This window comes from Serinus canaria, chromosome 23 (assembly GCF_022539315.1).
Source record: "Serinus canaria isolate serCan28SL12 chromosome 23, serCan2020, whole genome shotgun sequence".
NCBI classification, from domain to species: Eukaryota; Metazoa; Chordata; class Aves; order Passeriformes; family Fringillidae; genus Serinus; species Serinus canaria.
The window spans coordinates 6109906-6136684 of record NC_066336.1 but is presented as its reverse complement, the minus strand read 5'-3'; the positions used below and the strand labels follow the sequence as shown (position 1 = coordinate 6136684).

Below are 26779 nucleotides of genomic sequence, written 5' to 3'. Positions count from 1 at the left end.
TATTACAGCCCTTAGCAAAGGAACATCTCTGGGTGCAAAGGCTGGTGATGGGCACCCCATGAAGGGCAGGGACTGTGCTGCTGCTGGCACCGGAGCACCTCGGGAGGTGCCTGGGAAGGGTGACTCAGGCAGGTGACCTGGCTGTGCCCGAGCCCCAGGGCTCCCAGCTCAGCCCAAGGGAGCCCCTGGGAGCAGCTCCAGGGCAGGGTGGGCTCCTGCAGCTCTGAGCCTCCCGGTGCCCCTGGGGCTGCTGGGGCCAGCAGGGGCCTCCCCAGGATTTCAGAGCTCTGCTGTCTCTGGGAAGGCCCCTCAGACCTCGGACTGCTGCAGCAGCTCTGCTGGATGTTCTCCCTCCCTCCCCCGGGCAGCTGCTCCCGACCCCACCCCAGTGCTGGCAGCTCCAACCCCTCCTGCACTGACAGCTCTGAGCTCCCACACCTGGGTGAATTAGCTCAGCCCTGACCCGGGGCCAGCACGGCTTCTGGGCCATGTCTGGGCTCCCCAGCCCCTTCCCAGGCACCTTCTGGAGCCTCTGGGCTCTGAGGAACTGACAGCACCTGGCCCGAGCAGGCCGCCCTCCACCCGCCCTCCCCGAGCAGAAAGGTACAACAAAAGCACAAGGATCCCCCAAACAAAACACACCAAGAAAGAACTAGAACAAAGAATTGTTTAATCGCTTAACCCTTTCTCTTCCAGGGACCAGAGAAACAAGTTTTCTGCTCCTTCTAATGAGGGCAGTAAGGCTCGTGTGTTACCTCTACAACTGCAGGGGCAAAGTTTACGAGATGATCGTCTTTAGTACTCAAAAAAGCGAGGAGCAATGGTCACTGCAACACTAAGAGAATCCTAGAGTCTCCTAACGGAGAGCCCATTGCTAGAATACAAAAATAAAGGAGGCATCCCTGCATATCCCGGGCTAGAAAGAGTTAACCAGAAAGAGCAGGAAGAAGCTTTCCCAAAGAGGGGGTTGAAGTAAACAGCAGAGGTCAATAAAGCAACATCTTCTCCTGACTTCCCCAGCATGTTTTTTTTTCCTTCACCAATAAATACAAATTCCTCGTTAACAAGCGACAAGCAGGTAATCTGCCCACAGCAAGGGGAAAAGGGGCTTGAGGCAGAGAGATTTTTCTCTCCCCTTCTCTCCTATTATTATTAATCTTCTTTTTTTTAACCAAAGCAGCCATTAAAAACAGCAACCCACTGCAGAGGCAGGGAATCTGGTTGCTTTCACACTGCAACTGGCAGGTAAAAGAGCTGCACTGTCTCACAAGGGTAAAAAAAACCAAAAAATAGCTGCCACAGCAAAAGGTGAATGGGGAGGGAGAGGTCTGTTCTCTTCAGAGCTTTCCATCTCAGTCTCTCAGTTTAAAAATCAAAGTCTACAGATGTTGTCTACTGAAAGCTGAAAAAAAAAGTTTGAGTGGGAGGAGAAGAGGGAAAGGGAAAAAAAAAAAAAAAAAAAAAAGAGGATATGTCTAGTAGGAAGCCTTAAGCAAAAAAAGGAAAGGGCAGACCATGTCAGAAAGCCACCCAAGTGAGGAGAATTTTCTGCTGCCTCTGGGTTTGGAAGAGCAGCAAATGCTGGGGGTGCACCTGGCCACGCCCCCAGCCAGGTGAACTCAACAGTCACAGGTACTGCGTGAAAACAAACCAAGGTGCCCCGGGGCTGAGGGACAGCTGGCCCAGGGGAGCTCTGCTGGTCCTGCCCCACGGCCGGGCAGAGCAGGGGAGCCGGTCCCTGTCAGGGGCTCCCGCAGCACTGGGAGCTCCACCCCGGGCCGCAGCAGGAGTCTGTCTGTCTGTCTGTCTCTGCAGGAGCAGTGTCCTCGGAGAGACGCTGCCAGCTGCCCTCTCTGGCTCCTCAGCTCCAGGATTGTTCTGGAAGGCAGAGCCCTGGCTCAGGCAGCCCCGCGCAGCTGCGCTCAGCAGTGCCTGGCAGCCAGAGGCAGCCAGGGGAGGAAAGGGAGGCCTCTCATCTTTCCACGGCAGCAGCAGGAAGACCAGGGATTGCAGCACATGGAAGAACAGCACACACACATGCGCACACACTCCCAGACACACACCTCACACCCCTGGGACCAAGGCTAGCATGTTCAGGCCTTCGGCAGGAAGAGACACGAGACAGCGCAGAGCGGTTCAGATCTCCAGGGGCTCTTTGGTCTTAGTTGATAGTCCTAGAAAAAACAACCTCCAGAGGTGGTTGCAGCACAGCTGTGTAAGATCTGTGGGGTATTTAGTGTTTGGCAACTGCAAGAGGGGAAAACAGGGCTGTGTGTTACAGGAGGGGGAAGGAATGGAAGTACAGTGCTGTGTTTCCAGGTGTGCTCCCGGCTGTGCAGCCAGCCAGGGCGTGGGGAGTGGGGAGAGGAAGGAGGGTTCCTGAGAGGACCACGAATCCATCTGATGTTACACCAACAAAGAGGCAGGGAAGGCCCACCTTGGCCAAGACAGAGCAGCTGGCTGCACAAAAACGCTGCTTCTGACAACTCCAGACTGTAGCTGTATCATTCACACGGTGACAACAGCCTCAGCTCCTGCACAGGTGACATGGAGAGGAGAAACTGAACACAGCTACACACCTTGAGCAAGGGAGAGGTGCTGTCACCTGCCCTTTTTCTCAGCAGCTTTAGCTACACAAGCCCTGGGCCTCTGATCCAGCCTGTGCCCATTGCTGTCACCTCCCTGCACGGGCTCGGGGACCACAGGAGGGAGTCAGAACTGGGCGAGCTCCTTCTGCCCCGTGGAGCTGCACACACCCAGTGCCTTCACTGATCCCTCAGCTACGACAGGGGCACAAGACAGGCAACCTCCAGTCCTCAATACAGCACAGCTACATCTGCTGACGTGTCTGAGATGGAAGCCAGAAGAAAGATGTTATGGGACAAAACAGGTGTTTCATGGCCAACAGCCATAAACCAGGGGCCTCTAGACAGGCTGGTAGCACAGTCAAGCCTTCAAAATCACTGCAGTAAATTCATTCCATAACCCCTGCCCTAGGTTTGTATTTTATTCAGGAATTTAACATCCCCCCTGCAATGCAGGCAACAGCCCCTGTACCAGATCATACAGCAGCTCTGGAAAAATAATCACCAGGTACACTGCTCACAGACAACTCAAGACCCCTGTTGGGACTAAATTCCACTAAAGGCAAACCCCGGACTGCACTGCCATGGAAGAGGAGGAGGAGGAGGAGGAGGTGATGGTTTAGAGACGGCCGCTCCTGCCCCTGCCAGCTTGTCCTACCCTGTGCATAGTGCGAAACAGTGCAGTCATTCACCAGAGAAAGTTCAGGACCAAGGAAACTCGGTTCCCTTTCAGCCAAACATTTAGAGGAAGGAGAGGCAGTTCTGTTTTAGCTGGGCCGGCACTGGACCTGCCCCTCTGAGCTGTCTTCATCATCTGAGCCTCCAGCCCCACCGCTGGTCAGTCCCGTGATCCTGTAGCCCATGTTCAGCAACATCACCTCCAGCGGGTCCGCGTTCATCCGCCGCTGGTTGGCCTGGGAAGCACCTTCCATGTCCACCACCACGCGGCCGTTGAGGGTCTCACTCTGCAAGACACAGGGGTCAGCACTCAGCACCGAGGAGGGGCTGCTGCGATGGGAGATCCCAGTGGGAAAAGACAGCAGGAGAGAGCATCCAACAGCGAGGGCAGCTCTGGCTGCAGCTCTTACCTCCGGCCTGGGGTTCCAGAGTCGCACGACCGGGTCGATGCCGCTGGTGGCCAGGAAGCAGTAGCTGGGATGAGGCTGCAGACAGTTCACAATGGACTCGTCCCCCTGCAGCACACGCACCAGGTTGGTGGTTTCCTTCTCCCAGATGAAGAAGGAGCCGTCGTCCGAGCCGCTGACGATGTACTGGGCGTTGCTAGGGCAGAGGAGCAGAGCCTGGGGTCACACTCGAGAGCCAGGCTCCAGCAGGCTGAGAATTTCACACAGCTTCAGTCATCAGCAGGCTGACACCCCTCACACTTGCACATCCAGATAAAGCTCCCCATGCTGGCTCCCTGCATCCCCAGGAGCCCTGCTTTCAATCCCAAATGGATTTTTGAGCGGCTAGCTCAGCCAGGTCCTCTGTGGATCTGCTCCTCATCAGCTGCTCATGCAGCGTGGGAGGAGGGCTCTGTCAGCTCGTCCCAACCCTCCAAACCAGGGCCCGTGTCACTTTATGAACAGTAACATGGGGCTACACGAGAGGCTTCAAAGAACAGCTCATCCTGCTGCTGCTCACTCCTGTCCTGCACCCCTGCCACCATCTGCCCGCATACCTGCCAAAGAAATTGGCCTCTTTGATGTCTGTGGTGGTGTTGCAGTGGCCGCAGTACCGGAATTTGTAGTCGTAGCTGCGCTCCCTCAGCACCATCTCATCCTCAGAGATGGAGTCCTTGCGGCCCGTGGCTCGCAGCCGGATGGGGCCACCCCCCTTCTTGTCTTCAGCTGCAAGGACAACGCGTTTCCCTCAGCACCCCTGGGGCAGTTCTAAGCAAAGCACACCCCAGGAGACCCCAGCAGCCTTAGAGAAGAGGTAAGGAGGATTCCAGCAGGAAGCAGGGCTCAGAGCATGAGCTTCCTTCCTTCCAGATTATCTCCTGGCTACATCAGACTCCTTTTATCACACTCTCACTCAAGAGCAAGCCAGGACCAGGCACAAGGAAAGAACAGGCTCAGGCCAGTTTTTGTGCACAGCAACAATCAATCTCTCTCAGAAGTTGGAGCTTTACTTCAGAGGGGCAGTTTAAGGAGGAAAGTCCTTGTGTGCTCATTAGATTTCAGTGTAACCTTGGAGAAGCCCAGAGCAGCACACTCACCGTTATCACTCTTGGAGAAGAGGGCAGCATTGATGTCCCTGTCGAGGGCATCGCAGGCACTGCTGTGTGCTTGTTCTGGAAACTTCCCTTTAAAGTCATCCAGACACTCCAGTGCTTCTGCCACGTACTTGAGCTCAAAGAGACAGCGGGCCAGGCGGAAATGGGCCTTCAGGTGGCAAGGGTTTAGGGATATGGCCTTCAAGCAGTCCCTCAGAGCATCGTAATGGTCCCCATCCCTGAGGAAAGCAGAGCGGTGGATTAGCCAGCCCAGGCAGCAACAACAAACATTTTCCACTGCTGTTTCCCAGCCCTCATTTCACTCCACAGCTTGTTGTTTCCAGCTCTCTACACAATCCCACACCCCAGGAGCTCACTAACAGCATTTGCTGTGACTCGGGGGCACCACCTGACCAGCCCAGGCTCCCCAAGGGCTCGGCAGACGCCCACAGGCAGCTCTGGGATGTGACCACACCAGGCTGCCCCGCCAGCCCTGACCTGCCATTTTAAATGCGAGAGAGCAGAGCTCCCTGCTGCAGCACATTTCGGGAAGTCCTTTGAAGATGGAGGATGCAGCAGCCCTCTGGCCAGGCAGCAGAGCCCTCCCGTGCCAGGCGGGCTCCCTGTCACAGCTCAATCGTGCCCCTGTGTGGACACACGGCACAGCTCGGCCGGCAGCTGCAGGACCTCCACAAGGGACACACGTCTCCAGCAGGAGCCTTTCCTCACCTTGACAGGAAAAATCGGTGGAGTTCTAAAGTGAGCGCTGGGGCAGATGGGCTGTTCTGGGTTTTGGTGTCCTGTTCACAGCCTGAGCTCAGGGCTGGGGCAATGGGGCTGTCTGCCTGTGCTCTGGGAGCACGAGGGACTTGTTGAGCCCCGTGTGGTGCCCAGCTCAGGCTGGCAGGGCAGACACACCTGGGCTATCAGCACTGAGCCTCAACTGCTCACACACCACAAGCTGCCTGAACAGAGTGCCAAGGCTCCATTTGATGGTTGATAATAGTAATAACCATGATGATAATGTTTTGTATCTCTAACCTACACGCCCCACTGTGACTGCTCCATCCCTGGCAGTGCCAAGGCCAGGCTGGACAGTGCTTGGAGCAGCCTGGGATGGTGGAAGGGAATGCCCATGGCAGGGAATGGAATGAGATGGGCTTTAAGGCCCCTTCCAACCCAAACCACTCCAGGATTCTGTGCACTGCACCTACCAAGGTCCAAAACACTCCCAAGGAGAGGATGAATTCACAGAGCAACAATTTCAGATCACCTGAAATCTCTGTCAGGGAACCACAGGAAGGCTCAGGTTGGACGGGACCACTGGAGGTGATGCAGGACACCTTCCCTGTTCAGGATTGTGTCCAGCTATTGAATATCTCCAGTAAAGGAGACTCCACACCCTCTGTGGGCAGCCCATCCCAGTGCTCTGTCACCCTCACAGTAAAGCTCCTCCTCAGGCACAGGTGGAACAGGGAAGAGGTGCCCCAGTGTCTGGCCTTTTAAGGTCAGCTCCAAATCTAGCAGGAGCATGTTCTGCAAACCATCCATCCTGCAGCTCCCTCCTGTCCAGGTGGGCACAGCACAGCCCTGCCCATGAGAGCTGCAGCAGGAGCATGGCTCTGCAGGGCTGCCTTTGCAGCACTGCCAGGGTTAACTCAGGACATGCAGCAACAGGCCTTTTTTACTCAGAGGCAGAGGGAATGCAACTACCTGTTAGGGTGACAGACAGGTGTCACACACTTGCACACCTGACTGGGCTTTTAAACTGCTTTGCCACCCTCAAACATCCTTCAAGCTCAACTACCAGCACTGGCAGCCCAACAGACTGGTGTGGAAATGGACATGGTGGGATGTAAAGCAGGCTCTGCCTTCTCCCTTTGTTACAGGATTGACTCAGCTTGTGCAAAACTAGAAATCAGCCCAGTACTGCCAACGTGGACTGCTGAAAGAATCCAGAGGGGGATGCAGTTGGCTTTTAGGAGCAAAATTTCAAAGGACAGCCTTAGAAGTGCTGGAAAATATGAGCAGCATCTTAAGGGAGCTGAACAAGGGGAGGTTAGGAAATTACAGACCTTCCTTTTTTCTTGCTCTGTTATTCAGAGAATGAGGCCAAAGCAGAACCTGCAGGGTTCTGAGGGTGGCCTGTACCTGTTCCTGCTCCAGACATCAAGAACACCTCAAAGGCACGTGGTGGTTCAGCTTGGGTCACTGTCTGCCTCTCCCCCTGCTCAGTGACATCCCAGCCACCTTCCCCACACTCCACAAACTGTTCCAAGCAGAAAAGTGCCTCTTTTCTGCACCTGGAAGGTATCACCTCAGTGCTATTTAAATCCTACCCCCTGCATGCCACAGAAACCCACTCTGTGTGTTTTCCACATCTTCCTGCTACCCAAAACCGTGGCAAAGCAGTAGCTGACACACTGAGAGGTTCAGATGTGCCAACACCCTTCGGGAAAAACGATTCCTATAAGAAAAATGTCATTCATGAGATCAGCACTCAGCTTCTGTGCTCCATCCCTTAATCCCAACCTATTGTTCTTCTCCTTCTGAACACTGAGGTCTTTTTGAGGCAGCTCCCAAATCTCTGCTATTGCAAAACAGCCAGTAGGCCAGTTACCAACAGTCACAACAACTGCTGGCTGCTCTTTATCTTGGCAAGAAGAGAGGAGAATTCATACTGGGGATTTCAGCAGGGAGAGGAGAAGGATATCCTCACAAAGCAAATGGAGATGAAGGACCACAGCTATTTTAAATATGTTAATGGCAAGTCATGGTACTCAGTCTTACTCTGCTCAAGGGGACAGGCACTAAAATAACTCAGCTGTATCTTGCAGATGCAGCTCTGGCCACTGGTCAGAGCAGACATTACCTACTGCAGAGGCTGACAGGGTGTTTTGCAACCAGCAGGGCAGAATCCTCTCCAGACTGCAAGGATCTGCCACCTCCCCAGACCCCTCCCAGAGGCTTGTTTCCAGTCAGAGGAGCGTGGGTTAACTGGGGTAACACAGGAACCACCAGGTCTGAGTGTCTGCAGTGTGAGGTACTTGGATAAAGCAGCAGCAAAGGCACCCCAGCAGCCCTAGAACAACCTCCTGTCATGGGATGTTACAAAGCACAGTCACCATTACGTCATGTGTTGACAGCAGATTTAAGAGCCCTTCTTTAATGCAAATCAGAGCCACCCAAAGAAACACAGACACCCTTGGAGACATCCAGAATGCTGTGAATCAGATGTGCATTTGGGGCTTCTTTTTCAACAGGAAAGGATCAGGATTCCACACAGCACATTAGTAGGTGACACAGTGGGCTGCTTCCCAGCTGTGCCTCCCAGAATTTGTCCAGCACAGACTGCTGGGCCACCCCTTTGTGCCAGAGGTGCCCAGCTGTGTTTCAGTCTGATGATCCCAACCCCCCCTGCCAGAGGGACACCAGGCCCTTGACCCAGGTGGCCCTGGCAGTCCCCTGCAGTGGCACTGCCCCTTACCACTTGCGCTTCATGTAGGCAGCAGCTCTGTTCCCATAGAGCATGGCATTGTTGGGGGCCTTCTGCACAGCCTTGCTGTACAGCTGGATGGCCTGTGTCCACAGCTGGCAGGCAAAGGCCTCGTTGGCTTGCTGCTTGATCCTCTCCAGGTACGGGGGCAACTCCACCTGGGGGCTGAGGGGAAGAAGGGAGCAGCACAGGTAAGTTCTACATCCTTCACTCCAGGTCACAGTCTGCAGTGCTTGGTTCCAGCTTAGCTAGTGGTTGCTAGACTTCCTAATAAAAGATTCAGGAAAAGGCAGAAGGCACTCTGCACCTGAAGAACTGGAGTTTAAGAGGAAAGTTTGGTTTTGACCACAGAATCCCAGAATAGTTTGGGTTGGAAGAGAATTTCAAGCCCATCCAGTTCCACCCCCTGCTATGGGCAGGAACACCTTCCACTAGCCCAGGGTGCTCCAAGCCCCGTCCAACGTGGCCTTGGGCACTGCCAGGGCAGCCAGAGCTTCTCTGGGCACCCTGTGCCAGGGCCCCCCACCCTCTGGCAGTCTCACTACATCAGTGTGACCATCATTTGACTGTTTCCAATTTTTCTTCATCTACAGAGACACACTCCAAATTGAGTAGTGGGTATTTTAAGCAGCAGACTTCACCAAGAGGTCTTTGTTTCGACTGCATAAACAACGTTTCCAGTGCTCTTTTAGCAATGCACAGGCAGAAGCATCTGAGCTCACCATGCTCACAACCCAAAATTCCAGCCCTGTTCCTGCTGCCGCGGTGGAGGGGCCATCTAGAGGAGAGGAGCTGAAACAGTCCCCAAAGTGACTCTGGAGGAACCCAGACTACCCATATATGGTATTAAGTAAGTGTCTTGACTTTGAACCAAGTCTCATCAGCTGGAAGAAAAACAGCCACCAAGATGTGCTGCTGCTCCTTCAGCCCAAATGCATTTTGTTTTGAAGAAAGATCAGCAGGAGCAATAGAGGAGGTTCCATCCAGTCCTAGCTCCCATGCTAGGAATGGCAGTAGTGTTCCTGTGTTGTCACAGAGCAATTCTGGCTGCTTCACTTCAGTTTGCAGCAGGCAAGTGCCCAAAACACGGCAGAGGTAAGCAAGGTTCCTTCACCTGCCAGCCTCTGGCACTGTCAACACACAGATCCTGCAGGCCAGGAAGCAACCACCACTCAGGACACTTTGCTTCCAGGCCCGAAAAATCACTTCTTAGTTTTGTCCACCTTAATTCATCATAAGAGGAAAAATCCTCCCAGGATGCTCTTGCCTGATCTGACTCCTGTTCACCACCCAGGCACAAGAGGCCAACACAGCCCCAAGGACAGAGGCCACCTGGAAATCCAGGAACAGGGCAAGGGGTCAGCAGGTGACACCTCTGTGGCAGCACCTCACCCTGTGAGAGGCCAAGGACAAACCACAGAAGCCCCAGGAGGGGCAGCTGTGCCCTCACCTCACGTGGGCCCTGCCCTCGGCCAGGCGGAAGCCGTTGCTGTGGAGATGGATCCCGTTGGAGACTCCATTGGTTGAGGTTTTGCCATTCTGCACTTCTGAGGGTTAGAAAAAGATACATACAACCATGCTAAGAATCAATGTAGGTTATACAAACCCAGGGTTTGTTTTACAGCAGGGCCAACCCAACCCAACAGCCCCATCCAGAGCAGAAACAAAACTTCCATGATTCCACCTGCTCCAGCCACCTGGATGAGATTTGTCCTCTTTATTTACAAATCTCTGCAGTGTCCTTTGCAATACAGCTCTAGATCAGAAAACTAGACACACACAAAACTAAGTGCTAAGGAGGTTCCAATCCCATCCTAACTTGGACTGATTTCAGGCCATGGTTAGGGTATCATGGAATCCTGGAATGGTCTGGGAGGATCCCAGGATCTCAACCACTGAACAGTTTGCTTAATCCTTGAGCACAGCTTTAGGCACTCTCCTTCACCCCCCTCTCCACAGGTCACCTCTGCCCTCGTGTTTTGTCCCACTGCAGAAGGATTTTGGCACCAGGGCATGAACTGCACTGCAGAAGCAGCCCAGCACTCACACCCTGCTTCACTCTGCTCCTGCACCCTGAGAATGAACCCTGCAGGACACAACTCCCCTCTGCTGCTCGCTGCCTTTGTGACAGCACCACACTTACCCCCTGAAGTGTGGCACTTCTTTGGGAGGAGAAAAGTGTATGGTCGCTGTTTGTATGTCAGATCAAACAAATAGACCTGAGGAAAGGAAAAAAGAGCATGAGACAAGTCTGCAAAGCAGAGATGCTCAAGTCAGAAATAAAAGCGGGCTCAGTCAATACACAGTTCCATGCTTGTGTTTGCTATTTCCAGTTTTCTCACTGGGAATCCTTTTTATAGAGGGATACACAAGGGATGGCAGCAGCATCTGGGGTGTGTCCCAGTCCAGCCCAGTTGAGAGAGAAACAACACTGAGAAACACTGAGAACAACACTGAGAACAACACTGAGGAACCTGGTCTTACTCCACACCTGCAGAGTTTAAAACATGACCTGACCACTGACCAACCTGCTCAGAAAGCTTCATATTTCAATTAAGCAACTAAGATATTTCAATTAACACCATGATAATGAAGATACCAAACACCTATTGACATAAAAGAGGCAGAGGAAAAGTCTCTCTAAGATGAAACCAGTATTTCCCAAGAAACTGCCAGGGCAGCTCTGTGAAATCCTAATTTACAGCTGTACTGGGACAGGCCAGACCCACAGCTCACCCTCTCCTAAAGGGAGCGAGTGCACATGTGAGAAGGAGCTGGAGAGGACAAGCACAGTGCAACCTGCCCACGAGCAGAGGTCCTGTTTAATCCACGCTGATTAATGCTGTCAGGAGGATTTTCTCATTCCATTGATAGGCTTTACAAAGGATCCATGAATAACACCCAGAGCTTAAAATTAAAGCAATCAATATTCCAGGTGAAGGCCTTTGCTTCTCCAAGTTCCTTACTCACTACATTCTATTACAGAAGCAGTTTGATGTTTCAAGAATGAGTTATGAAATCCTTTCTAGGTCAACAAAGGTCAGCTCCAGAACTGGTTTTGTTTATTTTCTTTCCCCTCTTCCGGAGAGAGAAATGTGAATTGGAAAACCACAACAGAACGTGGTTTAACTTTGATCAGTGACAGTGTAACAAATATATCCCTAATCCCAAGCATTTAGCCTGAATTAATCAGTCTAAAACCCCTCACATTACCTGTTTTCAGTATCACACCACAACGTCCAGTGCCCCAGTGTGGAGCTGCTCTGCCCCCTTACCTGCTCCCCTCCCATGTTGACCAGGAGCTCGGTGCCGTCGGGGCTGAAGGTGACGTACGTGGCCACCAGGACCCTCAGCCGGTTGTTGTAGTCTGGCAGCTTCACTGGGAGGTGCCCTGGGGAGAGGACAAGTCCATGATTACTGGCTTAACTCTCAACTGTTGTCTCTGTCCTAGCCCAGCTGCTCCCTTTTACAAGGGCAAAGCCATGGAGCACAAGCACCTACGGGATTTTCCATCTCCCACTCTTTACGGGATCCTTCCACGAGGAACCAACACATGCACAGGTGCCTTTTCACAGGTTCTGGGTGCTGATGCCCCATCTCTGCAAGTGTCCAAGGCCTGCCTGGATGGGGCTTTGAGCAACCTGGTCTATGGAAGGTGTCCCTGGCCATGGCACAGGGGGGAACAAGGTGTGCTTTAAGGTCCCTTCCAACCCCGACCGTGCTGTGATTGCTTTACTCCAATTCTGCACAGCCACCCCACGTGAAGACAAGAATCGTAACTGCCTTGTTCACAATGAGCCTCCAGAACCCAGCAAATCTCAGTTTTGGGGATTCACTAGGATTTGGCTTTTGTGATTTGTGGCCATCTGCAAATACCTCCATCCTCAACCCCCTAATTAGGTTTCCTTAATAAAGCCCTCAGCACAAGGAAACCAAAGCTCCTAAATATTCAGCTCACACACAGGTTCTGTTCTTCAGACAGCAGATGTGTTGCATGACCAATTCAGGAGACCTGAGGAATCCTCTAGTGGGAATCATCAGGAGCAGGACTGTCAGAACGGGTCTGCTGAACTGCTGGTCTGAGATATTGTAAAAGAAAAACCAAAAGACCCAAACATTTTGGGGTAGAAGATAGTAAATAATGAGCGCTGGAGAAAAATGTCATCTAGACTGCTCAGATACTGCATCACTGATTCTTTATCTGCAGGATGAGGACAAGTCACTTCTGTGCCAAAAAGGTTTTGAACTGGGACCAGTTCCAGGAAAGCCTATAGAGCCCAGGTTATATCCAATCCTTCACCTTCCAGAGACAAAAACACATTGATGCTGGACAAAAAGCAGCAAGGCTAGTTCACCACCCCAGTGAAGTAACCTGCAACTCCACGGAACATCCCATGGAAGAGCTGCCCTGGGCAGGGGTTTGTGTGTGATGGGTTCACTCTGTCTGCAGCAGGGAAGTCCCCAGGCCACCCCCAGTGCCACCCAGAGCAGGGCCCGTACCTGCCACGTAGTACTGAGCCGCCCCGTCCGGGAGGGGCTTCTGCCGGTCACAGAAGGTGTGCACGCCAGCCGAGGGACTCTGCTTCATGCTTTTCCTACAGAGAGAGGAACAGCCTCATGATAACCACAGCAGGCAGCTGCTGGAGGCCTCATCTACACTGCCCACCCACGAGGACACAGCTGCCCACACAGCTATGGGGTCACCAGCCTCACACCGCCCCGGTGCACTCAGCCAAAAGACTCTGGGTGACGGAAAAAACGGAGTGAAACCTCCCAGAAAGAGGTGAGTGCTGGATCCCTGCAAGTGCCTCTTCCCACCAGAGCCCCGAGCAGATCCCAGCCCCAGGAGCCTGCCTGGAGCCAGGTGCTGTTACCTGTGGTTGTGGATCATGCGGATGTCGTAGAGCCGCACAAAGGGCCCGCTGGCCCCCACGGCCAGGTAATTGTTGTCCTGGGGGTTCACTGTCAGGCACTTGGCCTCCACCAGCTGCCCACAGTACTCAGTCAGGTCTATCAGGACCTCGGAACGTTTGCTGTTCTCCCGCAGGTCGTACTGCCTGCAAAGGGGTGGCAGTGAGGCAGACGTGTCACGGGGTAACAGAAGCAGCAGAACAGACTGGTGCAAGGTCCTGAGCTGGGACAGCACTCACTAGGCCTCGGTACCAGGATAATCATTAAAAGCAGATCTGCAATGTGCACAGATTTATCCAAGGTCCAAATTAAACTCCCAAGTCATGACCTGTTCCTTTCCTGGCCTCCCTTTCCAGCAGCGAGGAAACTGGAGGAGCTGAGGAGAGTATTTATGGCTCTACAAGATAAATCTTTCCAGTTTTAGGAAAAGAGAGATGAGCTTAAGCTGTTTAGTACAGAGACAGCCCCTCTTCAGGTCTGTGCATAGCACACATTGGGATGGTTCCCAAAACCAAACCAACTGGAATTCTGTACCTGATTAAGCCATCTTCTGCTGCACTCCAGAAGGTGTTTGGCCACATGGGAGCCGTGGCAATCCGCTTCACTCTGTTGGTGTGATCTCCAAACATGTGCACGGTCTCCTTGACAGTCAGGTCATGGACGTGCACCTTGGAATCTGCAGCTCCCGTGATGAGGATCCGATCCCCCGAGTGCGGCAAGAACTGCGGCAGAGGGATTGGACACTGAGCCTGGAGCAGCACTGGGGCTGCTCACATGGACACCCTGGCAGGCACAGAGCAGGAACGTGGGCTAACCCGTGTTATTCCCTTTTACACAGGTCAGCATGCACACTCAAGAATCATCAGCTCCAGCAGGACACACAGAGTGTCTTCATCACACATCCCAGTTTGCTACAACCATTTCCTTCCAATTCACTGAGAGAATAAGCCTGAGATCTGCATAAACTAAGTGCAACATTCGATTTAATCCTTTTACCCATAATTAGAAATATTACTTTTTTTTTTGGGGGGGGGGGGTGAAACTGTTTGCAGGAAAATGTTTCCTAGCAAGGATTTATCCTTTTACTGCTCAGGTTGCTGTTTCTGTTAGCTGTTCGTTCCTTCTAAGCACATACCTTGACAGAAAAGATGTTTGCAGTGTGTCCTGTGTGCATAGAAAGGAGTTTCTTGTGGTGCAGAGGATCCCACACAATGGTATGCTGGTCATCAGAGCCAGAGGCCAACAAGCTAAAAGGAACAGGAGACAAATATGCACCATGAATTCTTCTGCTCCACAGCGTGCCCGGGTCTGTGGAGCTGTTTGACCACAGACATCCATTAAGTTAATTCAGCCCTAACCAGCCCATTTCCTCTCCTCCCTCAGCTCTCTGCTCTTGCTGCTCACCGTGCACCCCTCCCTTCAGCCAGGTCTAGGAGCTAAAGCAGACAAAAAGCAATTCCAGAGAAAGCACAGCTGACTGAAGGATCTCACCCGCACCACGATGGGAAAGCAGGAGCGTTTGGTCAACAGCAAAGTGCAGGGCCTCCACCTTCCCCACTGCCCTGGCTGTGTTAACTGCTCCACACCAGCTCTGAAGCCCAGCCAAGGCCTTCATTCCCACCCCCAAAGGTGCCCAGGCAGTCCCAGGGCTAGGGGGGTGAACCACAAACTGCTTTTAAAGTCATTGCAAGGTGCTCTTGGCCTTGTCCATCCATCTGCATCTGGACCAAATGAATCTGACATCTGCAACTCTCAGCTCTTTTAAACTTAGCCATTCTCTTTCAAGCACATGAAATTTTCCCTGGTAAATAATGCTGAAGAGTATCAGAGGGCAGACTTTGGACACTGTAAGAGGCATGTGCAGAAATACCCACTCTTCCTCCAATCCAATCATTTCTCACACAGAAACTCTTCATTCCACTTGCTTACTGGAAGTTGCTCTTTAGTGTCCCTCTGAAATTGCAGAGGGGTGAATTCTCTACCTCCTTCCCTTGGATATCTGTCCCCCAGCAGCAGCTTTTAACAGCAATGGTGAAGGGGGTGGGGAAATGTCACCACCAGCTGGGCAAATCCTAAAGATCCATTATAATCTGTAATACCACTTAAGAGGAGAGAAGCAGCCTTCAATCTCCACTTCTTAGTCTGACCATTTCCCTTCTGAACTCACTAAAGGGGCATTTCTAATAATATCCAGATATATTTAACAAAATAAAGCTTCTTTTGAAGTGTGAGCTCTACTACAGCTCAAAATTTGAGCTTGAGCTCCACTTTACTAGAAATGGGAAGCAGCTGCTTATGATAACATGACCTACATCCAACTCTTGGGAAAACCTGGGGTTATGGCTTTGCTGATTCCCCAAATGAAGCCACATACTTACTCTCCTTTTTCATTCCATTCCAGACAGTTGACACACCCAGAGTGACCCTGAGGGAAGGAGGCAAGGGAAGATGGCATTAGTCAAACTTCAGATGTATCAAACAGAGCTGTCCTAAGACAAGGACACAGTGAGCTCTTCACAAATAACTTTTTCCAATAAAAGCAGGGTTTTTTTATTCCAACCCTGCAAAGAACTCCACACACTTAGTAGATAAGCACCTCCAGAAAAGACAGACATGGTAGAGCAGTCGGGGTAGAAAAGGCAAAATGAAACAAATGGAAAAAGGTAGTGTTGAATAAAATGGCAGTTTAGTCTCAGAGGCTACAGCTGAAATCCTGCTGTACACATGGAAAGGTGACTTTGCTTCCAAAGCCCTTGGCTAGGCTGACAAATTACATGTACAGGCACTCTGGGAACAGAGGGAAAATGCACTTTTGATAGCTCTGTTAGAAGCACCTTGCTGCTGGGTGACTACATCATCCATCTTCATCCACATTAACCAACGACTGCACCAGGAAGTGGGGGAGTGTTGAGCTGCATTTGATGGGGGAGATGTGACTGAAAAGGGGGACAAAATAATCCTTTTCTCCCCCAAACCAAGATAACTGATGTGTTAGAGGTTGGCCCAGTGGGGTGGAGCAGGGTGTTGATAATGCCAAGGCTGTGGGCTTGACCCCCAGAGGGGGCTGTTCACTTAAGACTTCAGTGATCCCTGTGGGTCCCTTCCAACCCAGAATATTCTGTACAATCTTAACATCTTTCCTATGGTATGTCAGAGAGCTCTACAGCCTGTTCCTTAGGGATCCCATTAGAGCTGAACAGCTGACAATTGTCTTCCTAGGCACCAGTGCTGAGGTGAGGTGGTGCCCACCCTGTTAAAGGTTCTCCTCTAGGCACACCAGGCAGCGCAGAGAGCTCACGCCAGCTCTCACTGAGCCCCTGGCTCTAATGCAGTTTGGGGGACCAAGGAATCAGTAGTGACCTGATAAACCAGAGCAGCTGATGCACTCCTGCAGCAAGGGGCACCCCAAGGAGCTGGCTTCCCTTGCACACTCACCTGCAGCTCAGCCTCCAGCCCCAGGCGGCGGATGAAGGGGTCGGTGACGTGGTAGTGGCGCTCGAAGCCCAGCGCTCCCCTCTCCTGCAGGAGCAAAAGGCACCACCAACACTGAGCACGGCACACCAACACTCCTTCTGCCCTCCAGAGAACATTCTTCAAGGTTAAAAATCCCACCAGGCACTGGGGGGGGGTTCACAGGTCCTGTACTGTAGTAGGGAGTCACAGAATCCCAGAATGGTTTGGGTAGGAAGGGACCTCAAAGCCCACCCAGTGCCACCCTGCCATGGCAGGGACACCTCCCACTGTCCCAGGCTGCTCCAAGCCCTGTCCACCTTGGACACTTCCAGGGATCCAGGGGCAGCCACAGCCGCTCTGGGCACCCTGTGCCAGGGCCTGCCCACCCTCAAAGAAAATAATTTCTTCCCAGTATCCCATCTAACCCTGTGCTCCTTCAGCTCAAGGCCATTGCCCCTTGTCCCATCACTACACATCCTTGTGACAACTCCCTCTCCAGCCCTCCCATCCTCTGAACATCTCCAGTTGGGCAAATCTTAATCTTTGCCCCGAACTAGTTTAAAATGCTGTGTAACTCAGTGCCAGGCTCCAGCTGAGGAGGCAGAACCAGCTCTGGGAGACCCACACTGAGGCACAGTGAGCTGACCCTGCCTGGGGCCTGAACCGGAAGATATGGAAGAACTTGGGAATGCTGCTATCATCCCTTGGCAAGGATTTCAGCAGGACCTCAGCCCCGAGCACAGCAGTAGTGGAGCAGAGCTGCCCAGGAGAACTGTGCCATTGCAGAGCCTGTCCCAAGGCAGCAGCAGCACGGGGTGAGGAGCTGGGGAGTGGAACTGGCCAGCTGCCTTCAGGGATGGGCTGTTCCTCAGGCAGGGAGCAGAGCTGCAGTGCACAGGCTGTTCCAGAGGGATGGGAACAGCTGCCACAGAACTGCGTCAGTACAAATGAAGGTGAAGGAAAGCAGGACAGTTGTTTCCCCTGTGATCTCACAGGGCTCACAGATGCATCAGCAGATGGCTCTGATGAAAGAAGGCCAACTGCAGAGGCAGGAATGAAGGAGAGAGAATGCCAGTCAGATTTTGGATGGAGCATCTAAATGGAGATTCTTCCCTAGGACTTGACCCAGCTGTGGTCTCACTCCATGCCACACTTGTCAACTCAATCCTTTGTCACCAGCATTTAGAGATGGGAACACCAATGTCAAAATCACCCTGGTGGTGCCCAAAACACCTCCCTGGTGGTGCTCGGAGCACATCAGCAGTCCCAGAGCACACACAGAAGTGCTGAATTCCCTTCCCAGCCCAGTGCTCAGTCATGAACTCCACACCCCAAAAGCTATTTGAAGACAGAATGGAGACAGACATAAAAGCACTGGAGGAAAAACAAACCAGGCTTTTTGTAGGAGCTTCCATGACAGACTTCAAATCCCTTGATGTACTTTTGTGGAGAGCACTCCTGCAGCACTGCACGGCCCATGCAAGGTGCTGCAAGTGTAATTCTGGGCTGCTGCAGCCTCAGTGGCTTTGTGAGGGCTGTGGGGCAGGATACTGCTTTTCCTACAAGGAACTGCCTGACTTAGCAATCTTCCCAAGGTCACACGTCAAAGTCTGACAGAGCAGACAGTCTGAGACAGTCCCAGGCTAGGGCTCAAACCACAGAACCAGCCCTTCCTTGTTAGGGCAGCAAAACAAATCTTTGCACATGGATTGAATTACAAGCTTATAACAGAGTTTGGTACCAAACTGCAAAGTGAGCACTCGAGCTCCCAGTTCCTTATTCTGGCCACTCACAGATCCCTTTCCTGAATGCTGATTATCAGCAAAGCTGCAAATGATTTCAGGCCTCTGAGTCCCAGCAATAATTGCCTATTGTGTCTGCTGCAGCCAGTCCTTTCACGTTGATATTCCACCAAAGCAGCCATCAGATGACTGATCCCACCACTGCACAAGTTTTTTTTTCCCCTACACAAAGGAAGCAACACAGCACTCTCTAAAGAAAAGGAGACAGAGAGGCTGTGACAGAGATCATTAGCTTTACTACAGTCAGAAATACCTCTGATGGCAAGATCACACGGGGAGAACACAGAAAGCAGAGAGGGAAGCTGGCTAAGGGCCTTTGTGGTGCCCAAACACAAGCAGCTCTATTTCTCTCTTCAACTCAGAAGGAACAGAGCTGCTGATGGCAAACCAGCCCAGGGAGAGGAACTGTGCTCCTGTCATGCCAGACTTCATCCCAGCTCTCCATTAGGGACAGTGACAGGCCCTGTGTGTTTGTTCTCCTAAGCTCCTTACAGGGCTTATCAATATGTAAGCAGCAGAGATCTGGTTCCCAAGCAAAGGCAGCACCAGGAGTTTCCCCACTCCAGCACTGACTCCCCTCCCTCCAGCCAGCACCACTGCACACGGGCTCACACCTACCTTGATCTGCCTGTGGATGATGTCCCTGGTGATGTTGGCTTTTGCCATCTTCTTGCAGTGGGGCAGACGAAGAGAAGCAGTGGGAAGAGCTGCTGTGCATCCAAGCATGCCAGGATCCACACGGAGGGTGTTCAGTTACCTGCAGGACAGCAGGGACACAGCAGGGACACGGCGGGGACACCACAGGTTAGGCCACGCACACACTGCCAAGCTGCCAGAACAGAGGTGGCTAACAGCTGGAACCTTTGGAATAAAGGCTCCTGAAGGAACTCGGGGAAGGAACAACGGAAGAATGAATGTCTGACTCAAGGCCGTTCCCAGTTTGTGGAGAAATTCAGGATGAGCAGAATTCCAGGACTGTATCAGCCTGGAAAGTCCATGTTTCTGTGCCAGCAGAAGCCCTGGGAGTCCAGAGCAGTTTCCTGTCCCAGGCTTCCCTCCCACCATTCCACGACCACTCACGTCCAACGTTATGTTTCCCAAACTCTACAACCAACAAAGGCTATACTGTGAATAAACTCAGCATTGATGCTTTTGACCACATCTTCTCTCTCGTGCACTACATTGGATTATCAGCAAAACACCCCTAAAATATCCAAAAGGGCATAAACATTCCTTGGAAATCACAACATGAGGTCACAGCTGAACACCTAATTACCTCAGCGAGAGAAAAGAGGTGACCAGTTAAAACTGAATTTCCAGGAGAAATTAAGAGTTTTGCACACTCTTAATGGAGTTTAATGTATTAACCTAAATAATTGAAACCCCATGGAATTGGCTACCTCTGCTAAAAAAATATTCAAATTGCAGAGTGATGGTCCCAACCCGGAGCTGGACAGGCTGCCTAGCAAAGATCAGTCAGCCCCTGAGAAATGCTGCAATTCCCCCAGTTTCCATCCCACAGCCTGGCCCATTTAGACATTTCTACAGTTCTCTTTAAAATAACAAAAAGAATTAAAACGAAATTTCAAACACCCATTTCGTCCTATGTAACCTTCTAGTTTAAAAACATTTCCAAGCAGAACAAGCCAAAATTTTCTTCTTCTAAATGAGGAAATGCTGATTCATTGAAACAAGAGCATTTCACAGAAACGCTGCAACAAACAGGAGCCCTGGCAACCCTCATCTGATCCTCTGCTGCCCCAGGAGGGCTTCCACTGGCCCTCCCGTCCCACCTGCCAGGGGCAGGGACACCTCCCACTCTCCCAGGGTGCTCCAAGCCCTGTCCAACCTGGCCCCGGACACTCCCAGGGATGGGGCAGCCACAACAACAGCTTCCCTCAGGCACGGCTCCCAAGGACAGCAAGGGGAGGAAGCAGCAGCACCTGGGCACAAGGGCAGGTGGATCTGCTGACTCTGCAGCTCCTGGGAGGTTTCTGAGCTGCTTCCCCAAACTTCAGGAGACAGACTGAGGAGCAGGAGCGTGTCCAGGGAGGAGAACAGAGCTGGAGCCCCAGGATGGCTGAGGGAGCTGGGCAGGGGCTCAGCCTGGAGAAAAGGGGGATCAGGGGGGCCCTTGTGGCTCTGCACAGCTCCTGCCAGGAGGGGACAGCCAGGGGGGTCGGGCTGTGCTCCAGGGAACGGGACAGGAGCAGAGGGAACGGCTTCAAGCAGTTCCAAGTCCATCCTCAAAAGACAGAGGGACAATATGCCAGCACACCTCAGTGCCTTCCACTCTCCTCAGAGCTTCCCTACAACACTCCCAGGCTCTGTCCACAGCCTCCTCTCTCCAAGCACCATCCAGCTTCCTCCTCTTCTTCCCTGCCAGGCAGATTTATTGTCTTCCTCTCTGAGAGCAATTGGATTTGGCTCTCAGGACCCCACTATGCCAGTGCCAGGCAGGCTGTCCCCTCCCCACTGACAAACACCCCACTGCTCCTTTGGGAGTATTTTTGTCACATTTCCCACCTCTAGTTATGGCTAATTTCTAATCAGCTCCTTTCTCTTCCAACAGCACCAAACGACCTCAAGGACACACGTGGGAAAATCACGTGCACAGAAAGATCCAGATCTCCCATACACAGCCATAAATAACCCACACCAGGAGGCCAATTTGGAGCTAAAAAAGTCACTGCAAAACCATTAATACCCCGTATCCCCTCTGTAAAAACAGAGAGAAGGAATAGCCAAACCCCCCAAAACCCCCACTCCTTAACAGACTGTTAAAAACTCTGCTTTTCAACAGAGACTCCTCTGTGCAGCATTTTCTACCTCATGGGACATCTTAACTTTACCTCTTAAAAAATAGAGGCGAGGAAAACCACCCCAGAAACCAGACCCTGGGTAACAGGCTTGGATAAAACCCAGTCCAACAGGAATGCAGGAGCCTGAGGTGTCTCTCTTTCAGGAGAGTGCTTGATTTGGCAACGGGATGCTGTTAAAGGCTCAAAAGGTCTCCCAGATCTTGTGCCTTTGCTTGGCCAAGAAGGCTCCAAGAGCCTTCCCCCCTTTCCTTTTGTTATTTTTTGTTGCTCAACAGGTATTCCCAACTACCAAGGCTCTGGCAACATTTAAATTACCAGGGAATCACAGACAAAGGATTAAGAAGCCCAAATTCTCATTCCAGGTCACATTTTGAGCATTAGCCACAACTGATCGCAGTCCCAGACTCCCAGTCCCCATGGACATCAGAGTGCCATCATTCAAATATTAAATAAATAAATAAATAAGAGATAAATAAAGTAAATATTAAGTGTTCTTAACACTAAAGACTATTGACCCCACCACTGCACAGGCAGATCCAGCCTCCAGTTTCAAACTGACCCTGGAATAAAACAAAATCTCCCCAGATTTTTAGATCTCCTGCAAAGTATATGTAATAAAAAAATCAGACAAAAATCAACTGTGCCTCCCAGTTTCTTAGACACAAAGGCTTCCAAGCATGAAGCCCTCCAAAGAGTCTGCCTTTGTCACCACCAAAGGAACTGGAAATTCCTTGGAAACTTCCACCATGGAAATTGGTAAAGAATGTTCCTCTTTAGGCAAAACCACCGTGCAAATTCTGCTCTAACCCATTCTTGCAGCTTCTGGCTTTGAACTAAGCCAGCACAACCAGCCCCTGGTGGAACGAGGGATTAAGTCCCAGAGTGAGGGACAATTTAGGACAAATCTGCACTGCTGCTCCCAGGGCTGACTCCACGGGCAGTTTCCCTTTGGCTCCAGCTGGGATCACCCCAGCCCTCCCTCTGTGCTCCAGGCCAGGCCCTGAACACCCCGGGCTCTGGAGGTGCTCCTGCCCTGCAGCACAACCATCCTCCAGGGCCCTTCCAACAGCCCAGCCCATGACCCTGTCACCTCTCTGGGGTCATTTCTTGGGTGACACCAGGGCACATTTCTCTATCACCCTTCAAGGACAACCTCCCCTCATCCCTCACTGCTCCAAACCTGCCTGGAACACCCCGGACAGGACTAAAAACCTGGGATGCAGGGACAGCCTCTGCTCTCACTGCTCCCTGGAGCTCACAGAGCACCAGCCCACCTGCAGCTCCTGCCCTGTCCCCTGGCCTCTGCCACACAGCCCTGCAGGGCACAAACGGGGCTTTCGCAAGGCTCAGATCCACAGTCAAAAATTAACAAGGCACAGATTTCCACGGGCTCCAAACCAGGCAGGCCCTGTTTGCACTGACAGCCACTGAAAAGCCCCTTAAGCTCCTGGGAAAGTACACTTCCAAAGGGTACTCCGGGGCATGGAGAGGAACACTCACTCCGAGCCTGGAAACAAAGCCTCCACACTGATAACACAAATAACTCCATCAATTTAACATCAAACCCTCCCAACACAGCCTGGATTTGGGGGATTGCTCCCTGGCTGGACTGTATTTCCCTCTCGTGGAACCACCTGAGCACCTCCCACCACAGCAACACAGAGATGGGCTCTGCACAGGGGGGCAGAGCCCCAGCCTTGGCACCAGCACCCTTTGGGAGAGCTCCACCTGCCCCAAGGAGCCCCACAGAGCAGCAGGACTCCTGAAATCAGCACTTTTAAACAAGCAATCCCGTTCCAAACTGCTTGGATGTGCCCAAGTGTCTCAGGCTCCAAACTCAAGGTCACTGGAAAAAAGCAGCACTCTGCACACCACGAGCCTCTGGATACACAGCTCATCCCAAGGGAAGATTCCTCAGGCCCTTCCCTTCAGCACCTACAAATTATTTCACCCCTCCAAACACCACCCAGAACCTGCCCTGAGAGGCTTCTTTATCCTCACAACTTATTTCCCTGCCCTCTTTACCTTGACTTCCCAAGAGGTCACAGAGCAAAATGTGTAGATAGGATTTTTTTTTCCCCCCTAAGGAAACCTGAAAAACCAAGAGGGAATGCCCTGGTTAGCAGCAAACACCTTGTTAAAAGAAGGTTTTTCTCCAGCTGAAGGAGCTGTCCGGAGCAGCAGTGGCTCCCAGGACAGAGGGCTGGAGCAGGGAGCCAGGAGAGGAGGTGGGATGGGAGCCCTGGCAGAGGCAGCACAGGGGAACTCTGACACACACGGTGCTCGCAGCTCAGCCCTCCCACTGCAACCCTGCCTCCCCCTGACCCCAGCTGACACACCCAGGGGAAAAGGGAAGATAACAGAGAAGCCCTCAGCCGGCACAGGCAACACCCCAGCAGCAAGTCCCGCAAGGTCCAGCAGCTCCAGGAGGAGTTTAAGTGGCACAGGAGCAGAGGCTGATCCCCTCCCCAAGGAAAGGGGCTGCAGCACACCCAGCAGGGCAGGGAGCGTGTCTGGAAGGCTTTGGCAGGGGACAGTGAGCAGAGGAGGGAGCAGGGCAGGGTCACACCCAGGAAAGGGGGCAGGAATGTGAGGAGGGCAGTGCCAGGGGCGGGAGGGGGAAAGGAAGCCAGAAAGCAGCAGCTGTACCTGGCAGGGGTGGCACCAGCAGATGATGCAGGGCCGGGGGAAAATGGGGGCGAGGGGCTGGGGTGGGAGGATGGATAAAGGAGAGACCCCGAAAGGCAGTCAGACTCCTGGTAAAGAGAAGGGGGTGACACCTCGGGGGAAAAAGAGGACACCGGACAGAGCTTGGGGAGGGGGGAAATGTCAGGAAAGGGAGGTGAGGGGGCAGCTGAGAGGGAAGGGGGATGCAGCTGTCAGGGAAGGGGTTGGGGCCTGCAGGGCAGGCAGCTGACAGGCAGGAGGGTTCAGGGGCACAGCTGGCAGGAAGGGAAGTGCGGCTGGCAGGGAAGGGGGACGAGGTGTGCTTGACTGGGAGCGAACGGGGCACCGCGGGCAGAGCTGCCAGGGAACGGGGCACCGGGCCGGAGCACCGACACGGGGCCCGGCAGATGCAGCTGCCAGCGAAGGGGGCACGGGGTGCAGCTGCCAGCGAAGGGGGCACGGGGGGCGGCGGGCACGGAAGGGATCGGGCTGGGGGGCTCTGTCAGGGCGGCGGGGCCCGTCCGGCCCGCGGGGGCCCGTTACCTGTCAGGCCTCCCGGGCGCGAGCGCAGCGGGCACTGGAGGCTGCGAGGCTCCATCCATGCGGGGCAGAGCGGGACGCAGCGCAGGGGCCGCGGCGGGGCCCCGGCCGTGCCCCCCGCCCCCGGCCCTCGGTACCCCCGCCAGCTGTCCGGGGCTGCGCTGCGCCCCCCGCCGCCGCGCGCTACGCATGCGCCACGCCAACTGCGCAACCGCCCCCCCCGCGCGCCGCCGCGCCCCGCCCCGCGCAAAAGGCGTAAATCCCGTTCGTGAATTCCGCCCCTTCCTGCCTGCTGCCGCGCCGGAACTGACGGCTCACGGAGCCAATGGAAAGGGAGGAAACTGACCAGGAGAGATCCGCCAATCGGCGTCGGGGGGGGCGGGAGCGTGGCGGCGCGAAGGGGCTGCTGGGAGATGTAGTTAATGGGAGTGATGGCCGCCACGGCTGCTCTGGGCACCCTGTGCTCGCCCACCCTCCCAGGGAAGGATTCCTTCCCAAAATCCAACCTAAACTTACACTCCACCAGCTTAAGGCCATTCCTGTCCTCACCCAGTCCTGCCAGCCTTTGCTCCGGGCAGAGGAGCTGAGCCCGCTGGCCCTGGGGGACCCCCCCGGACCGTCCGTGCCTCCCTGACCTGGCACAGCCGGGCTGGCACCGAGCCCCTGCAGAAGAACCACCGCAGCCCAGCCCAGCGGCACCGAGACCCCGCTTTGTTATAGACCTCTTTATAAAACAGAGAGCAAAGAGCCAGGGGGTGGCAGTGTTTGCAAAATCCTTCCCTTCGCCTTGTCCTCCCGCCGCCACCCGCCCTGGGGACACTGAGGACAAGCGAGTCCCAACCCTCTTAATGAACCCTCCCAAAAAGGGGAGGTGGGTGAAAGACATCAAAACTCACCCATTCACCTCCCTATAACGTATTTCCACAATTAAACACTCCTGAAGCCTGCTAATAAAGCGCAATGAATAGTTTAAATTTTCATTTGGAACTTAATTCCCTGGCTGCCAGATGATCCCAGATAATTCCTCCTTGGTTATTCCAAAAGAAGGAGGGAAAGCCCCTTAAATCAGAGATCAGGCCTGAGGACTCCTCCTGGCACCTCCAGCCTCAAGTGACAGCTGCAATGATTTGTCTCCACCTCGCAAGGCATTAACCCATTCAGCTGCTGTCAAAGTCCTTTACAGCAGGTAATTGTTAATTGCTGCCTCTGCACCAGTCCAGTTTCTAATTAAACCAACGGTAATCGGGATCCATCCTCACAAAAGGGTTTTATCTTCTTTTCTCAGATGCCATTTCCATGGGGACCCAAAGCTCCGGGCAGAAATCAGGCAGGCTTCAGATGCCCTTGACATGGAAGTTTTCCTCGCTGGTGGAGGGAAAACTGGGGCACGGGAGCTGGATTTTCTCTCCAGCTGGTGCCAGGGTGCCAGGGCTGTCAGACCTGGAGTTTCCTCCTGCACTCTGAGAGCTGGGAATGCACACCAGGAGTGCTCCTGCAGGAGAGGATCCTCGTGGAACAGGGCTGTGGCTGCTCCAAGGAAAGGGGCAGGAGCCAGGAATAAACCTGCCTCAGAGCCTGCCCTTTCCACAGTGCTGACATTTCAGTCATACAAAAGGCATTTTTAATTCTTATTCATTTTAAAAGGCATTTCAGTAAGTACCTGTCTCCTTCTCTGTCCTCAACCTACGCTGCACAGAAAAAAAAGGAAATTCAGTGTAAAACCCCACAACCTGCAGATAAAGTTCAGTTTCACACCCTGTGCTGTAGTTAGGATGCCCCAGTGCAAATGCAGTCTCACAGACACAGACCTTACCCTGTAAGTGCTTTGTCCTGCAGACACCTGGAGCTGGACTAGGATTTGTTTGCAGGTTAAAACCCTCAGGCCACAGCAGGGAAATTTCCTCTTGGCCAAGAACCTGCACCACCCCAGATCTCTGCAGGTCAGCAGGCTGGCAGGCCCTTGTGCAGCCCAGAGCAGCAGGAGGCCTCCCCTGGGTGCTGCATCCCCTGGGTGCTGCATTCCCTGGGTGCTGCATCCCCTGGGTGCTGCATCCCCTGGGTGCTGCATCCCCTGGGTGCTGCATCCCCTGGGTGCTGCATCCCCTGGGTGCTGCATCCCCTGGGTGCTGCCTCCCCTGGCTGCTGCATCCCCCTGGCTGCTGCATCCCCCTGGCTGTTGCATCCCCCTGGCTGCTGCATTCCCTGGGTGCTGCATCCCCCTGGCTGCTGCATTCCCTGGGTGCTGCATCCCCCTGGGTGCTGCATCCCCTGCCAACAGCCAGCAT

General features: G+C 53.3%; 1 protein-coding gene across 2 annotated transcripts; it reads right to left on the bottom strand.

The window, feature by feature from the left end:
- Nucleotides 1–653: 653 nt before the first annotated feature.
- WDTC1 (WD and tetratricopeptide repeats 1) lies at nucleotides 654–24713 on the bottom strand. Of its 2 annotated transcripts, XM_050983227.1 has the most exons (17): nucleotides 24498–24713; nucleotides 23313–23379; nucleotides 19084–19222; nucleotides 16646–16729; nucleotides 15589–15635; nucleotides 14346–14457; nucleotides 13745–13932; nucleotides 13174–13356; nucleotides 12800–12894; nucleotides 11575–11690; nucleotides 10443–10518; nucleotides 9750–9846; nucleotides 8291–8464; nucleotides 4807–5042; nucleotides 4267–4435; nucleotides 3674–3866; nucleotides 654–3550 (listed from the first exon to the last, which is right to left on the bottom strand). In XM_050983227.1, exons 3-17 carry the CDS (start codon nucleotides 19189–19191, stop codon nucleotides 3353–3355), a joined length of 2076 nt encoding a protein of 691 aa, XP_050839184.1. In that variant the 5' UTR covers nucleotides 19192–19222; nucleotides 23313–23379; nucleotides 24498–24713; the 3' UTR covers nucleotides 654–3352. The 2 variants fall into 2 exon arrangements, with proteins under 2 accessions (XP_050839184.1, XP_050839183.1); XM_050983226.1 differs by lacking the exon at nucleotides 23313–23379.
- Nucleotides 24714–26779: the final 2066 nt, after the last annotated feature.

Bases quoted from the DNA above. Each gene is read 5' to 3' on its own strand.
- WDTC1 (XM_050983227.1), bottom strand. From the start codon at position 19,191: ATGCTTGGATGCACAGCAGCTCTTCCCACTGCTTCTCTTCGTCTGCCC. The intron at 14,458-15,588 runs GTAAGTATGTGG...TGTTCCTTTTAG, and splicing joins GAATGGAATGAAAAAGGAGA to CTTGTTGGCCTCTGGCTCTG. The intron at 10,519-11,574 runs GTAAGGGGGCAG...TCCTTTCCTCAG, and splicing joins TCAACATGGGAGGGGAGCAG to GTCTATTTGTTTGATCTGAC.